The sequence below is a fragment of the Manacus candei genome, unplaced genomic scaffold (assembly GCF_025592945.1).
Source record: "Manacus candei isolate 608988 ecotype Guabito, Panama unplaced genomic scaffold, ASM2559294v1 h1tg000579l, whole genome shotgun sequence".
NCBI lineage: Eukaryota > Metazoa > Chordata > Aves > Passeriformes > Pipridae > Manacus > Manacus candei.
The window spans coordinates 1088-17676 of record NW_026138627.1 but is presented as its reverse complement, the minus strand read 5'-3'; the positions used below and the strand labels follow the sequence as shown (position 1 = coordinate 17676).

Genomic DNA, 16589 nt, shown 5'->3' with positions numbered 1-16589 from the left:
GCGAGTGGGGCGGGACTGATCCGGAACTGGGATGGAGACTGGGATGGGATGGGATGGAAATGGGATGGGATGGTAATGGGATGGGGACGAGGATTGGGATGGAGACCGGGATTGGACTGGGATAGACTGGGATTGGGGTGGAATTGGGGTGGGACTGGGATAGACTGGGATTGGGGTGGAACTGGGGTGGGACTGGGCTGGGATTAGCCCAGCAGCCAGTCTGGGGGAGGTTGGGGGGTCTCTGGCACCTCGTGGGGGGTCACGGCCGCCCTGAGGGCCCAGCCTGGGGGATCCAGGGGGATCCGGGGGGATCCGAACCCAGGGCTGGGCCCCCCCTCGTCAACCGCTGCGGGGCGGGGGGGGCAAGCGCCGGGACCCGGGGGGTCCCCAATCCCATGGGGGGGTCCCCAATTCCATGGAGGGGTCCCTGATCCCATGGGGGGGTCCCCAATTCCATGGGGGGGTCCCCAATCCCATGGAGGGGCCCCCAATTCCATGAGGGAGGCACTGATCCCATGGGGGGGTCCCCAGTTCCATGGGGGGGTCCCCAATCCCATGGGGGGGTCCCCAGTTCCATGGAGGGGTCCCCAATTCCATGGGGGGGTCCCCAATCCCATGGGGGGGTCCCCAATTCCATGAGGGGGTCCCTAATCCCACAGGAGGACCCCAATCCCATGGGGGGGGGGGTTCCCCACCCCACAGAGGACCTGCAGCCCCCTGAGGGTCCCCCCCAATGGAAGGGGCTGAAGGGGGGACCCCCAACCCTGGGGGGGTCCCCAATCTCCTGGGGGGACCCTCAACCCCTCGGGGGTCCCGGCGCTGTGCCCCAAGTGGCAGCGGGGGGGTCACGAAGGCCCCAAACCCGGGGGGGGGGGAGGGACCCGACGGGACTCGACGGGGACGGGGGGGACGAGCCGGTTCCCGTGAGCCCCCCCGGCCAGTTGGGGGGCCCGGCTGTGATTCGGGGGGGCTCGGGCACCATTTCTGGGACCTGGGCACCATTTTGGGGGGCCCAGAAGTGAACTTGATCATTTGAGGGTCAGGAGAACTGATTCAGGAACCATTTGGGGGGTTTGAACGTTGTTTTGGGGGTCCCAGCAACGAACTTGATCATTTTTGGGGGTTGTGAGAACTTGGGGGGCACCAAGTCCTGAACATCGTTCCGGGATCCCAGGCAGCAGCTGGGCAGTTTTGGGGTCCCAGGCATCATTCTGGGGTCCCAGGCACTATTTTGGGGTCCCAGGTATTATTCTGGGGTCCCAGGCATCATTTTGAGGTCCCAGGTACTATTCTGGGGTCCCAGGCTTCATTTTGGGGCCCCAGGCACTATTCTGGGGTCCCAGGCATCATTTTGGGGTCCCAGGCACTATTTTGGGGTCCCAGGCACTATTTTGGCCGTCCGGGGTGACGAGAACCGACTCGGGCCCCGTTTGGGACAGTCTCAGGGAGGGTTTTGGGGCGGGTTTCGGGGCCGGGCCGCACGGAGGGGTCTGGGGGTCCCGGGGGGCTCACCCAGGTTGAGGGTGAGCTTCATGCGCCCCCCGTCCAGCTCGAGGCGCAGGGTGTCGGCCGAGTGGCGCGAGGTGGTGGCCAGGACGAGGCCGAAGGCGCGGGGGGACATGAAGCGCAGGGACACGTCCTCGGCCTCCGTCTGCTCCCCCGGCACCTGCACCTTCAGGTACATGCTGCCGTCGTAGCTCAGCACCGCGGCCTCTGTGGGCACGGGGGGGCCCGTCAGCCCCGGCATGGGGACCCCCGGCATGGGGACCCCTGAGCCCCGTCAGCCCTGGCACGGGGACCCCCGGCATAGGGACCCCCAGCACCCCCGGCATGGGGACCCCCGGTATGGGGACCCCCTATCCCCCCCAGCACAGGGACCCCCAGCACAGGGACCCCCGGCACCCCCATCACCCCTGGCACAAGGACCCCCCATCTCCAGGTGACCCAGGGGGTCCCCCCCGTGCTGCCATCACAGCTCAGCACTGCGGCCTCGGGGGGGGACAAAGAGGGGGGACCCCGGCACTGGACACGTGGGGACCACCCCCCTGTGGGGACCACCCCCCTGTGGGGACCCCTCGGTCTGGGGACCCCCTGGGTCTGGGGACCCCCACTCCAGGTGTCGGGGGGACCCGGGTCTGTGCGGGGGCTCCCTCATCCCCCCGGGGTACCCCCAGGCAGACAGGGACCCCTCCCCGGGTGTGCCCCCACCCGGTGTTCGGGGGGTCCCAGCCCCCGCGGGGGTGACCCGTCCGTCCCGCGGGACCCCCGAGCTCCCCCCCGCGCCCCCCCGCGCCCCCCGCGCCCCCCGCGCCCCCTCACCTGTCTCGCAGCGCGGCCCCAGGTAGCCGGTGCCGCGACAGTCGCACACGAAGCGGTTCCAGCCCTCCCGACAGGAGCCCCCGTTGCGGCAGGGCCCGCTCGCGCACAGCCGGGGGGGGTCGCGGGCGCAGAGCGGGGCGACCCCCGGGGCCCCCCCGGGCCCCAGCAGCGCCCGCACGTCGCGGCTCCGCCCGTCCACGAACAGGTCCCGCACGCAGCCCACGAAGCCGAGGCGCAGCCCCGCGGCCCAGAGCTCGGGGGGCGCGGGGGGGCCGGGCCGGCCCTCGGGGAGCCCCCCCAGGTACAGCTCCGCGCCCACGTCCAGCACGTCGCGGTCCCCGCTGGCCAGGAACGGGGTGCTGCGGCTGTTCACCGACACCGAGCCTGGGGGGTCAATATTGGGGTACGGGGGGTCAGGGAAGTCATGGGGGGTCAGTATTGGGGTACGGGGGTACAGGGGGTGCTGTTCACCTGTTCACCGACACCGAGCCTGGGGGGTCAGTATTGGGGTACGGGGGCCCCCCCTCTGAGCCCCCCCCGTGCCCCCCCCGGCCCCTCACCCTTGCGGCCGTCGCGCTGCACGTTCCACGTGGCACCACTCTCCATCGGTGACCTTGCGGGCGCTGGGCGCGGAGCCGCAGCCGCGGCCGCGCCCATGCCCAGCAGCAGGTACAGGTGCCCGTCCAGCAGCTCCAGCGCCAGGAAGTCGGGGGGCGGCGGGGGCGGCCCCCGGGGGGCGGCGGGGGGGGTCGCGGGGGGGGCCCTGCCCGAAGAGCAGGACCCCGTTGGGCTCCGTGGTGCGGAAGTCGAAGGACACGGAGCCGGCGCGGGCGGGGGGCCAGGTGGGCAGCGCCAGGTGGGCCTGGGGTGGTGGCGAAGGTGACGGGGTCCAGCGCGGGGGGGGGGGTTCGCAGTGGAAGAGCAGCGCCCCGTGCAGCGTCACCCGCGCGTCCCCCTCCTGCGCCAGCCGCGACAGCTCCAGCTTGAAGTCGTTGTTCTTGTACACCACCTGGGGGGGGCACAGGTGAGGGAGGGGGGTCACGGGGGGGGGCACAGGTGAGGGAGGGGGTCATGGGGGGGGGGCACAGGTGAGGGGAGGGGTCACGGGGGAGGGCACAGGTGGGGGGGGGTCACGGGGGGGGCACAGGTGAGGGAGGGGGGCACGGGGGGGGCACAGGTGAGGGAGGGGGTCATGGGGGGGGGCACAGGTGAGGGGAGGGGGTCACGGGGGAGGGCACAGGTGGGGGGGGGTCACGGGGGGGGCACAGGTGAGGGAGGGGGGCACGGGGGGGGCACAGGTGAGGGGAGGGGGTCATGGAGGGGGGCACAGGTGAGGGGAGGGGGGTCACGGGGGGGCACAGGTGAGGGAGGGGGTCACGGGGGGTCACAGGTGAGGGAGGGGGTCACGGGGGGGGGGGCAGAGGTGAGGGACGGGGTCATGGGGGGGGGGCACAGGTGAGGGAGGGGGTCACGGGGTTCCCCGACAGCCCACCCTACCCGCGAGCACCTGGACATCACCTGCAGGGGGGACACGGGGGGGTCCGGGGGGGGCCGCAGGAGCCCCAAAATCCCACCGTGGACCCACGGCCCCCCCACCCCAGTCCCGCGGGCCCCCCCACACCCCCGGCCACGGACCGCGAGGGGGGCTCGGGGGGGCTCGGGAGGGACTCGGGGGGGCTCGGGGGGCACTCGGGGGGGGACTCGGGGGGGTTCCCCCAACGTCCCGCTGTGCCCCCCGCACCTGCACAGCCCCGGGGGGGGGGACGGGCGAGGGAAGGGGGTCCCCGAGGGAAGGGGGGTCCCCGAGGGAAGGGGGTCCCCGAGGGAAGGGGGGTCCCCGAGCCCCCCCCGCGCCCCCAGACTCACGTCCTTGAGGCAGCCCATGAAGTTGTTGCTGACGGGGGACCCCGGCAGGTCGGCGGTGTTGGGGGGACCCCCCCACGTAGAAGAAGTCGTCGGAGCCCAGCATGGTGAAATCCTCCTGCGTGTAGCCCGTGGTGGTCAGGATCCCGTCCACCGAGATCGTCACCTGCGGCACGAGCGGCGCGGCCTCAGCGGGGGACCCCCGGCCGGGGCACCCCAAAACGGGGGGGCGGGAGGGGGGGCGGGGGGAAAGGGGTGATGGGGAGACGGGGGGGGGGGGCGATGGGGAGCGATGGGGATGGTGGGGACCATGGGGGGCGACGGCAGAAAGGGGGGACGGGGGGGGGGCGGGGGGGGGGGTGACGGGGGGGGGATGGGGCTGGGGGGGTGATGAGGATGGGGGGGCGATGGGGGGGGGTGATGGGGCTGGGGGGGCGTGGGTGAGGATGGGGGGGTGATGGGGGGGTGGGGGAGCGATGGGGCTCGGGGGGTGGGTGAGGAGGATGGGGGTTGATGTGGGGGGTGATGGGGTTCGGGGGGGGGTGACGAGGATGGGGGGTGATGTGGGGGGTGGGGGGAGCGATGGGGGGAGGGGGGACAGCGGACACGTGGAGGGGAATGGGGGGTGATGAGGGGTCTGGGGGGTCTCGGGGGGCACCTGGAGGGAAAGGACAGTTCGGGGGGTGACGAGGGGGGGTCTCGTTGGGGGGGTCCCACGGGCACTCCTGGTGGTGGGGGGGGGGGATCCGAGGCCCCCTTTTTCCTGCTGCCCCCGGGGGGGACCCCCTCAAGGAACCCCCCCAGGTGAGGATGGGGGGGTGGGGTGACGAGGTGTGGGGGGGGGGGGTGACACGGGGGGGGTGACACGAGGGGGAGGGGGGTTAGTAACGAGTTTTGGGGGGTCCCGGGGCAGAACGAAGCTCAGACACAAACTCGGCCGTTAGTGGGGGGGAGCGCGCGGGGGCGGGGGGGGCCGTGCAGGGGGGGCACGCGTGTGCCAGGGCCGTGCAGGGGGTCACACGTGTGTGCCAGGGCCATGCAGGGGGCGTGCAAAGGGGCGTCACGCGTGTGCCAGGGGTGTCACGCGTGTGCCAGGGGTGTCACGCGTGTGCCAGGGGTGTGCAAGCGCGGGGGTGAGTGGGGTGTGCAAGGAACAGGGGGGGGGTGCAGGGGGGGCACCGGGGCCCTGGGAGGGACGGGGCAGCCCCGGGGCAGCTCTGACACGTGTGAGCACACGGACACGCACACACACGTGTGAGCACACGGACACGGACACGTGTGAGCACACGGACACGCACAGACGGACGGTCACACCTGTGCACACACACACACACACAGAGTCACACCTCTGCACACACCTTGCACACACGGTCACACCCCTACACCTGTGCACACCCCTTGCACACACCTGTGTGCACACACACACAGTCACACCTGTGCACTCACCTGTGCACACACCTTGCACACACGGGTGACACCCCTACACCTGTGCACACACACACACGGTCACACCTCTGTGCTCACACCTGTGCACACCCCTTGCACACACCTGTGCACTCACACCTGTGCACACACCTGTGCACTCACACCTTGCACCCCCCCCGCCCCTCCCCCCGCGGTGGGGGCGGCCCCGGTGCCCCCGGGGGGGGTTGGGGAGGAGGGGGGAGGGGGAGGGGGAGGAGGAGGAGGAGCGGGGCGGGGGGAGGAAGGCGGGGGGGGGGTCCCAGTGTTAGTGAGGCCGTGCGAGGCGTGCGGGGGCCGTGCGGGGGGGGACTCGGCGCAGGCAGCGGGGCCCGACCCGACCCCGGGGGGGGTGGGGGTCCGGGAGGGGAGGGGCGGCCCCGCTGCCTGCGCGGGGGGCGGGGGAGGGGCGGCAGCTTGTCCTGAAAACGCCGTTTCCGTCCTCGATTTGGGGAGGGGGCACCCAAAAAAATGTCACCCACCCCCCGCGGCCCTGACACCCCCTGGGGCGGGTTTGGGGTGAAAGCGGTTGGTTTGGGGGGGGGCAGGGAAGGGGCGGGGGCTCCCTGCGAAGGGAGGGGCAAAAATGGGCAAAAATCCAAAGGAATTGCCTCAAAACGGTGGCGGGGGGGGTGGGGGGGTGAGTGACACCCCCCCGTGAATAACAGGGCTCCCCGCAGGGATTCTGGGGGTAAAACAGTGGGGTTTGGCCCTGTGGGGCCGCGGGGGGGGCGATCGAGCAAATTGCCCCAAATCCCAAGAACTCACCCCAAAAGGAGGGGGGGAATCTGCCGGGTTGGGCATCGGGGACCCGAGGCCTGGCTGTGTCTGGGGGGAAGGTCTGGGGGATCAAATTGCCCCAAATCCCAAGGAATCACCCCAAAAAGGGGACCTGGTGCTCCACGTCAGCCTCCAGGGGAAGAGGAGCCTCCGCGGGCAGGATTTTGGGGTGAAAATGCCTGGTTTGGGCGTTTGGAGCCCAAATCACCCCTTTGGAGAAAATCAGTCCCTCCTGCCCCCAGAGTGGCTTTTTTGGGGGAGGAAGCAGCCATTTGGAGCGTGGGGGAGCTGAGGCAGGTTTATCAGATTGCCCTAAATCCCCCAAATTCACTAATTCACAGCAAAATGGGGGGGCTCGGGGGGCGTGAGGGGGGGGAAATCACCCCCCTCGAGTGAACCACACCCTCTCAGAGAGGATTTTTTCTCTGAAAACCAGCTATTTTTGGCATCAGGGAACCAAGGCTCAGCCACGAGATGGTGGAGGGGTGAAAATCGCCCAAAATCCCTAAAATTCATCCCAAAATGGGGAGGGGGGGGGCACACATCACCCCCTTGGGGAAAATCGGCCCTTTCTGAGCCCGGGGAAGGATTTTTTTTTGGAGGGGAAACGGATATTTTTGGCGTCAGGGACCTGAACTCGCCCCCAGGATGCGGACGGGTAAAAATTGCCCAAAATCTCCGGAATTCACCCCCGGGGGGGGGTGGGGGATGGGTTGAGGTGCCACATCCCCCCCATCGAGTCACACACTCGCCCTCTCAGGCAGGATTTGGTTGTTTTTTGGGGGGGGGGGGGGTGGAACCAGCTCTTTTTGGCGTGAGGAGCCGAAGCTCGGCCGCAAAGGGTGAAAATTGCCCAAAATCCCCCGGATTGGCCCCAAAAGGTGGGGGTGGGGCCACGGCGAAGCCAAGGAGTAACAATAGAGTGATAACTACCAGGTAATGCAGTTTGTTTACCATAGCGTGTCCGATCCCTGCGTGCTGGCGGCGAGAGAAGGACAAAACACAAAGGTGACCTTTGGGGGCGCCGGGGGGGGCGGGGGGCGGTTCTTCTCGTTAAGGGGGGGCCCCCCCGGGATTAGTGGGGGGCGGGAGGTTAGTGGGGGGGGGCCCCGCGGGGGGAAGCGTGTTAGTGGCACGCGCACACACAGGGGGGGAGGGGCGTGGCACGAGGAGGGGGGGGAGGGGCGGCGCCCACCTTGGGGGGGGGGAGAAGCAGAGAGTTGTTAGAGGGGGGCGGGGGGGGGGCCCCCCCCCCACCCGTCACCGCACGGGGGGCCCGGGCTGGGCGGGGACCCCCCGTGTCCAGCGCTCCCAGTCTGAGAGGGTCCAAGGAACCAGTGCTCCCAGTTTGAGAGGGTCCAAGGAACCAGTGCTCCCAGTTTGAGAGGGTCCAAGGAACCAGTGCTCCCAGTTTGAGAGGGTCCAAGGAACCAGTGCTCCCAGTTTGAGAGGGTCCAAGGAACCAGTGCTCCCAGTTTGAGAGGGTCCAAGGAACCAGTGCTCCCAGTCTGAGAGGGTCCAAGGAACCAGCGCTCCCAGTTGGGGAGAGATCCTGCTGTCGGTGCTCCCGGCTGGGCGGTCCCAGTGCTCCCAGTGCTCCCAGTTGGGTGGTTGATCAAGACGCCCAGTGCTCCCAGTGCTCCCAGGTGGGTGGTTGACCAAAGCAGCCAGTGCTCCCAGTTGGGGAGGTGATTAAGGAACCCAGTGCTCCCAGTTGGGGAGGTGATTAAGGCACCCAGTGCTCCCAGTTGGGGAGGTGGCCAAGGCACCCAGTGCTCCCAGTTGGGTACTTCACCAAGACAACCAGTGCTCCCAGTTAGGCAGTTGACCAAAACACCCACTGCTCCCAGCGCTCCCAGCTGGGTGGTTGAGCAAGACACCCAGTGCTCCCAGTTGGGGAGCTGGCCAAGCCAGCTGCTGTTCCCAGTTGGGTGATTGATGGAGGTGCCCAGTGCTCCCAGCTGGGCTCCCAGTGCTCCCAGTGCTCCCAGTTGTGGAGCTGACCAAGGCGACCACTGCTCCCAATGCTCCCAGTTGGGGAGCTGACCAAGGCCACCATCGCTCCCATCGCTCCCAGTGCTCCCAGCTGGGGAGCTGCCAAGGCCATCAGCCGGGTGGTTGCCCAAGGCTCCCATCACTCCCAGTTGCCCCCAGTTGGGTGGTTGCCCAAGGCTCCCATTGCTCCCAGTGCTCCCAGTTGGGGAGCTGACCAAGGCCACCATCGCTCCCATCGCTCCCATTGCTCCCAGTGCTCCCAGTGCTCCCAGTTGGGGAGCTGCCAAGGCCATCAGCCGGGTGGTTGCCCAAGGCTCCCATCGCTCCCAGTTGCCCCCAGCCGGGTGGTTGCCCAAGGCTCCCATCGCTCCCAGTTGCCCCCCCTGCCCCCCCTCCCGCCCCCCCCGCCGTACCTGCCGCAGGTTGCGCGTGACGCGCACGTGGTGCCAGCCGCCGTCGTGGAACTTGCCGTTGACGGGCTCCACCAGCGCCTCGAAGGCGCCGGCGCCCAGGTTGATGACGAGCCACACGGCGCCGGCCTTGAGCGACAGGTTGAGGAAGTCGGCGGCGCGGCCGGTGTGCAGCAGGAGCCCGTGGCGCTGCCGCGTGCGGAACGCCAGCGCCAGCTCGTCCGCGCTGCTCTGCACCGGAGACCGCGACACGTCGTAGCAGAAGAACTCGCTGCCCCGGAACGTGGCCACGTACTCGGCACGGCCTGGGGGGACAGGGGGGACCCGGCGTGGGGATCTCGTCACCGGGACCTGGTGTGGGGATCTCGTGGGGGGACCTGGTGGGGGGACGTTCGGGGGGGGGGGGTCGTGCCCTCACTGACCTTTCGCCGCTTGCTGGATCTCGCCGGCGCCGCGGCCGGGCCCCCCCTCGGCGACCTCGGCGGGCCCTGGGGAAGGGGCGTGTCAGGGGCCCAGGTGAGCTCAGGTGAGCTCAGGTGAGCTCAGGTGAGCACAGGTGAGCACAGGTGAGCACAGGTGTACTCAGGTGTGCTCAGGTGAGCACAGGTCTACTCAGGTGAGCTCAGGTGAGCACAGGTGTACTCAGGGTGTACTCAGGTGTGCTCAGGTGTGCTCAGGTGAGCTCAGGTGAGCACAGGTGTACTCAGGTGTGCACACATGTACTCAGGTGTACTCAGGTGAGCACAGGTGTACTCAGGTGTGCTCAGGTGGTCCTCGTAGGAGGGGCTGCCTCTCCCCCCCCCCGCGCCCACGCAAGGACCCCCAGCCCCCTCCTGGGGGGGTTCAGGACCCCCCGGCCCCCCCTCGTGCGTGGGGGGAGGGGAAGCCCCCCGGGCCTCGTGCGAGGGGCCCCCCCCCCCGCCCTCCCCCTCCCCCCTCGCACGAGGGGCTGCCCCTCCCCCCGTCCCACCCCGCCCCCCTCCCCCCGTCCCCGTGCGAGGCGGCCGCCCCTCCCCCCGTGTCGCACGAGCCACAGACACGATGGGGGGGGATGGGGGAGGGGGGGATGGGGGGGATGGGGGGGATGGGGGGGGAGAGGATGATGGGGATGGGGGGGGGGGAGGGGCCCGAGGGCGCGTCTTTACCTTGGCCGGTGAGTCGCAGGTGGGCGGGACCTGGGGGGGAGGGGAGGGGCGAGGGGAGGGGGGAGGGACGGGGGGGGGGGGGGAGGGGCGGAGAACGAAAGCGAAAGTGGCGGGAAAAGGGAAAATTTTGGGGAAAGAAAAGGGAAAGTGGTTAAAGGCGGTGGGGGGAGGGGAGGGGCTCGGAGGGGGGAGGGGAAGGGGGAAAAGCGGCGGGAAAAAGGAAATTGGGGGGGAAATGGGAAAGGAAACGAAAATGATGAAAGAAAATGAAAGGGGGAAAAATCAGAGAAAGGGAAAAAAACGGGGGAAAAGAAAAATGGAAAAAGGGAAAAGAGAAAAAGGAGGGAAAGGAGGGAAAAAGGAAAAGGGACGAAAGGGAAAAGGGAGGAAAAAGGAGAAAGAGGAAAAAAGTGAAAAGGGTCAAAGCAAGGGAAAGGGAGAAATCGATAAAAAGGGGAAAATCAGCAAAATAAGGGAAAAGAGCAAAAAACAAAAACAGAAAAAAGTGGGAAAAGGAAAAATAATTTAAAAAGGGAAACTAATACAAGAGATAAAAAAAGAAAGATGGTAACAAAAGAAAAAAAGGGAAATAAAATATTCCAAAAAATTATTCAAAAGAGGAAAACAATTTTTAGAAGAAAAATAATTAAGGAAAAAAATTATTAAAAAGGGGGAACTGTTATTAAAAATGAAGAGGAATAAAAAAAGAGGAAAAAATAAAAAGGGGAAATAAAAAGGGAAAATAATTTAAAGAAGGGAAAATAGGTAAAAAAGGGAAAATAATAAAAATAAAGGGAAACCAATGAAAATAAAGGGAAAGTCACGAGAAAAGGGGAAATAATAAGAGAACAACTACCAGTCAGAAATGAAAAATAATTCAAAAGGGAAAATAATAAAAAAAGTTGAAATAATAGAAAAGTAAAAGAAAAAAGGGGGAAAAAAATGAAAAAGTAAAGGAAAAACGGCAAAATGGGAAAAAAAGGGGAAAATGGGAATGAAAGAGAAATTAATTAAAAAAGATAAAAATTAAAAAAAAAAATCAGAATTAAAAAATAAAAATTAACCAAAAAACCCAAAATGACCGAAAGTCCCGGGTGGGGGGAGGGGCCCCGGGTGGGGGAGGGGCCCCGTCACAACTTAAACCTCCTTTAACTTGTGACGGCATCGGGCGATGCCGGGGGGGGGGAGGGGCGGGGGGCGGGGACAAGCGCCGGGGGGCGGGGCCACGCGGGCTGCGCCGCCCCTCCCCCCCGCCGCCTTCCCGCGGGTTTTTCCCCTTTTTCCGAGGTTTGGGGGAAAAGCCGGGGGTGGGGGAGGGGATGAGACACGGGGGGGCGGGGCCGCCCCTGGCGCGGGGACCCTCCCCCACCCCGGGACCCTCCTGGGGGGGGCTCCCGGGGGGGCCTCGTGTGGCGCACGTGGCTGCGGGCCCCGCCCCCCGCACAGGCCACGCCCCCCGCACAGGTCACGCCCCTTCGCATGCCCTCGCCCAAGCCCCGCCCCTCAGGAGGTCTCAGCCAATCCCCGGCCCTCGTGCGGGGGCGGGGCTGAGCTCACCCAATCCGGCCGCAGCCCGTGATCCTCCCCACCCCTCCCATTGGCCGCCAGCCCGCTCTCATTTGCATAGCCCCACCCCCAGAGAGCAGAGCCTCGCGTCATTGGCTCAGCCCCATCCCCTACATTTGCATGCCAGCGTCCTATTGGGTCACCCGGGAGTGACGTCATGGCCGGGAGCAGGGGGCGGTGCTCCGCGTGCCGGCCACGCCCCCTTTTCACAGCCTCGCCCCTTTCTGTGGCCACGCCCCCTCATGCAAGCCCCCGCCCCTCTCACGCCCCAAAAGCCTTTCAGGAGCGACCCCGTGACCCCCCGTGACCCCCCCGTGACCCCCCGTGACCCCTGGTGGCACAGGAGCCCCCCCAGCTCCCCACGGCCCCCCTGGACCTGTTCCTGCCCCTCTGCTGAGCCACGACCCCGCCCTGGGGGTGACACCAGGATTGGCACACGCCCCCCCCAGTGCCCACCCCTCACATCCCCCCATCCCCCTCACATCCCCCCCCATTTCCACCCCCCCATCCCCCCTCCCTCCCGCCCCCCCACTCACCTTCCACTGCGGGTTCTTCCTCTGGGGGTCCCGGGGGGGGGCAGTGGGGGAGGGGCAGAGCCGTTAGTGCCCAGGACCCTCCTGTGGCCCCCCGTGACACCCCCACCCCCACCCCGTGACCTCGGGGCTGACCTTGGGGGCGGGGGGGGGGGTTTACAGGTTCACACGTCCCGGGGGGGGGGGGTTGCACACCCTGGTGCCCTTTGCACGCCCGGACCCCCGGCCTGGGGGGTTTGCACCCCCTGAGTGGTGTCCCGGGGGGGTTCACACCCCGAGGGGGGTTTGCACACCCTGCACGGTGTCCCGGGGGGGCTGCAGCCCCCAAGGGGGGGTTTGCACGCCCTACACACACCCTCGGGGACCCCACATCGCACACGGCACCGCACGAGCATCCCACGGGGGCCCTGCACCCCATAGTGCACCCCACAGCACCCCTCAGGGGCCCTGCACCCCATGATGCCCCCCAGCACCCCCAGCACCCCCAGGGGTCCCCAGGGCACCCTCCCCTCCCCGTCCCTGTCCCTGTCCCCCCTCAAGGACGCAGAGGGGAGCATCCTGTGATGCCGTGACAACCGTCGCCAGGGAGACAGGCCCGAGCATCGCCATGGCAACGGGTACCCAGCCCCGGCGGCACCATGGCAACCGGCCCTGGGCAACGCGCCCGGAGGATGCTGTCACCACGGTGACACCGGGCGGCTGTCCCGGACCTGGGGACGTGTGTGAGGGGGGGTTGGCACAGGGCAGGGGCCGTGAGAGGGACCCCCTGCCCGGGGCACACCGGGGGGGCACCCGGGGCACACCTGGGGGTCACCCAGGCCCGGGGGCCTTGCACGAGGGGGGCACCAGGGGTGTGCGAGGGCCGGGGCCGGGGGGGCACCAGGGTGTGAAATGGCACCAGGGTGTGCGAGGGTTGGGGACGGGGAGGGCACCAGGGTGTGCAATCGCACCATAAACCACGGGGGGTGATGCTCTGGGGGGTCCCCAAACTCCTGTTGACCCCTCAGCGGGGGGATCCCGAGCCCCCCGCCCGCCCTGTGGGCACAAGGATGGGCAAAGACGGGTGGGCGAGGGCACCGAGGGCACCGAGGGCACGAGGACGGGGACGGGAGGACGTGGAGGGACATCAGGACACGGAGAGACACAAGGACCAGGGTGGGACACGAGGACCGTGGGGGGGTCACGTGTGGACGGGCAACACCACGAGGGTCAGGAGGGACACCAGGACAGGGGGACACAGGGGCAGGAAGGGGTGGGGACACAGAGCGACACGGGGAGGACACACGTGACACCAGGAGGACGAGAAGCACACGCGTGTGCAGCCACGACGACGGGGAGCACCGTGATGGTGTGAGGACACGGGGTGACACAAGGACACAAGGACAGAGGACCCGTGAACCAGGAGGACACGAGGACACGGAGCAACTCAAGGGCACAGTGTCACGAGGACCCCCAACACCACGAGGACACCGAGAAGACACAGAACTGCCCAGGATGTGAGAACACCGTGACAGGGGGACGTGCAACACCGGGAGGGACGGGGAGGAGCAGCACGAGGAGCAGCACGAGGGCACGACTGACACCACGGAGACATTCAACGCCCTGAGCGTGTCCGGTGCCACGAGGACACGGAGAAAGACACGCGTGCACACACGAGGACACACAGCACCGGGAGGACACAAAGACACGGAGGAACTCAAGGACACAAGGACACAAAGTCACGGAGAAACAAGGCTGTGAAGACACGGGGACGTGGAGAAGCACAAGAACACGATGGCACAGGGAAGTCCAGTGCCAAGAGGGCACAAGGACGTGGAGAAGGACACGAGTGCAGCCACGAGGACACAACAACAGCGACGACACCGAGAGGTGGAGAAACAGCCCAATGCCACGGGGACACGAGGGCAGGGAGAAACACACGTGGGCAAACAGGATGGTGTGCAAACCCACGGAGACACGGAGAGACACGAGAACACAATGGCACGAGGACGGAGAGACATGAGAACACAACGGCACGAGGACACCAAGACACGGAGAGACACGAGGACACCAAGACAGGGACAAACACGAGAACACAACGACATGAGGACACCAAGACAGGGACAAACACGGAGGCGCCCGATTGTCGCGAAGGCACCCGACGGGGCAGGGACGTGGAGAGACACCAGGACGTGAGGACCCCAGCTCGTCTCGCGTCCCCCCCCGGCCCCCCCCCCCCCGCCTCGCCCGCGCCCTCACCTTCCTCGCAGAAGGGCCCGCGGTGGCCGGTGCCGGCGCAGTCGCAGCGGGGCTCCCCGCGGTGCAGGGCGCAGCGGCCGCCGTGGGCGCAGGGCGGGTGGTGGGCGCAGCGCTCGTCCCCGTCGCCCCGGACCCCCCTGGGCCCCCAGCAACGCCGCGGGCGCGTCGCCCACCCGCAGGTCGGCCACCCACCCGCGGAAGGGCGGCTCGTACTTGACGGTGCTGAGCGTCAGCGCCGAGAGCCGCACGTCGGGCGGGATCCCCCCGACGAACAGGTCGCTGGCCACGGCCATGGGATCCCCCCGACGAACAGGTCGCTGGCCACGGCCATGTCGGGGCGCTTGGAGCGCACGGCGGCCGCCCGCGCCTCCCCGTCCACGGCCAGCGCCGCGTGCCGCGCGTGCCGGGTCAGCAGCACCGCGTGCCAGCGCCCGTCGCTGACCGGCGCCGGCGGCTCCAGCGTGGCGGGCTCGGCGCAGGCGATGGCGAAGCGCAGCCCGCAGCCGCCCCTCGGCCACCAGCAGCTCCAGGAAGTCGCAGTTGCCGCCGTCGTCCAGGTACAGCAGCAGCGCCCGCGTCACGTTGGTCTTGAGGCGGAAGCTGAGCTGCCCCCCCGCGCCCCGGCGCCCACCGCCCGTAGCGCGCCCACTGCCCCGGGGCGCCCCCGAACTCCAGCGCCGACCCCCAGGCGCGGGGCAGCACCAGGGACCCCAACGTCAGCAGCACCAGCCCCAGGCGGGCGCCCGAGGGGCCGCGGGCACACGGGCGGGGGGCCGCGCTGGCCCGGGTGGGTGGGGGCGGGCGGTGGGACTCGGTCCCCGGGCGGGCGGCGCAGCCTCCCTGGTCCTGGCGGACCCTCGGGCCCAAACACGCCCTGGGGCCCTGGTTGAGGCCCGGGTTGACCTTGGTCTCCCTGGGGGTCCACTGGGTCGGCCACGGGGGCTCGGTGGACCTTCAAGTCTGTAAGAGCCACGGGGGCCTGGTCAGCCCGGGTGTCCAGGTGGTCCATGGGGTCTTGGTTGGCCTTGGGCTCTCGGGGGTCCTCGGGGGCTTGGTTGGCCACAGGGTCTTGGTGGACCCTCGAGTCCAGACACGCTACGGGGTCTTCATTGACCTTGGCCTCTACAGGGGCCGTGGGGCTTCTTGGTTGGCCACGAGGTCCTGGTTGACCTTGGGCTCTCGGGGGTCCTCGCAGGCTTGGGAGGGCCCAGAATCTTGGTGGACCTTCAAGTCTACACAAGCCATGGAGCCTTGGTTGACCTCTGAGTCCAACAGAACCACGGAGCCATCACCGGCGTTGGGTTCTGGGGGGGTCTGGGGGGCCCTGGTTGCCCACAGAACCTTGGTTGGCCACGGATCCTGGGCACACTTTAGTCTTCGGGTGGTCCTGGGAGCGCTGGTTGGCCACAGACCCCAGGTGGGTCACGGAGACCGGGCTGACCTGGGTCTCCAGGTGGTCCTCAGAGCCTTGGTTGGGTGTGGAGCCTCGGGGAGACCTTTGAGTCCGACAGCACCACGGGGCCACCATCGGTGCCGGGCTCTGGGTGGCCCCGGGGGTCCTGGTTGCCCACGAAGCTTTGGTTGGTCACAGAGCTCAGGGGGGCCTCAGTCTCCAGGTGGTCCCGGAGCCCTGATGGGGTCACGGAGCCCAGGGGAGCCGCAGAGCCCGGGTGGGCCCCAGTCTCTCGGTGGTCCTGGTGGACCAAGGAGCCCCAGCTGGCCGTGGATCCTCGAGCGGCCACGGGGTCCAGGTGGGCTTTAGTCTCTGGGTGGTCCTCAGAGCCCTGATGGGCCATGGGGCCGCGGTGGGTCTCGGGGCCCAGGTGGGCTTTAGTCTCTCGGCGGCCCCTGGGCAGGGGGTGCCCCTTGACGTCCGGACGGGTCATGGTGCCTGGGGTGGCTGCAGAGCCTGGGCGGGCTGGGGCGGCCCTGGGGGGGGCCTGGGGGGGCCCGGCCCACCCCCGTCCTCTCACAGCCGCATGGGTGGCCCCGGCGGGGGGTGACAGCCTGGCCGGGGGGTCCGGAGGCACCTGGAGGGGGGAAGAGAGTCAGGGAAGAGGCATCCGGGGGGCCCTCGGGTGTCCCAGGGGGGCCCCAGGTACCTGGGGTGGGCTCAGGTGTCCGGGGGGGGCTCCAGGTACCTGGGGGTGGGCTCAGGCGTCCGTGACCCCCCCCAGCCCGTTATCAGCCCGTTAATTAACCCGGTGATTGGGGGGGTAGGGGGGTCGGTCACCGCGGCAACCCGGGCTCCGGCATTATGCAAATGAGCCCCCAGGTTA

General features: G+C 67.9%; 1 protein-coding gene across 1 annotated transcript; it reads right to left on the bottom strand.

The window, feature by feature from the left end:
• Positions 1-1482: 1482 nt before the first annotated feature.
• LOC127466053 (neurexin-2-like) lies at positions 1483-15264 on the bottom strand (the record flags this gene model as incomplete). The annotated part of the gene is given in 18 exon segments (XM_051776662.1): positions 1483-1713; positions 2320-2703; positions 2880-2901; positions 2903-2962; positions 2965-3031; positions 3033-3328; positions 4186-4248; positions 4250-4348; positions 7378-7401; positions 8832-9133; positions 9251-9316; positions 9974-10003; positions 12076-12096; positions 14311-14446; positions 14448-14589; positions 14622-14806; positions 14808-14934; positions 14936-15264. Coding segments are annotated over 18 exon segments (2584 nt in total), but the record flags the coding sequence as incomplete, so codon positions are not given.
• Between the last annotated feature and the right edge of the window lie 1325 nt (positions 15265-16589).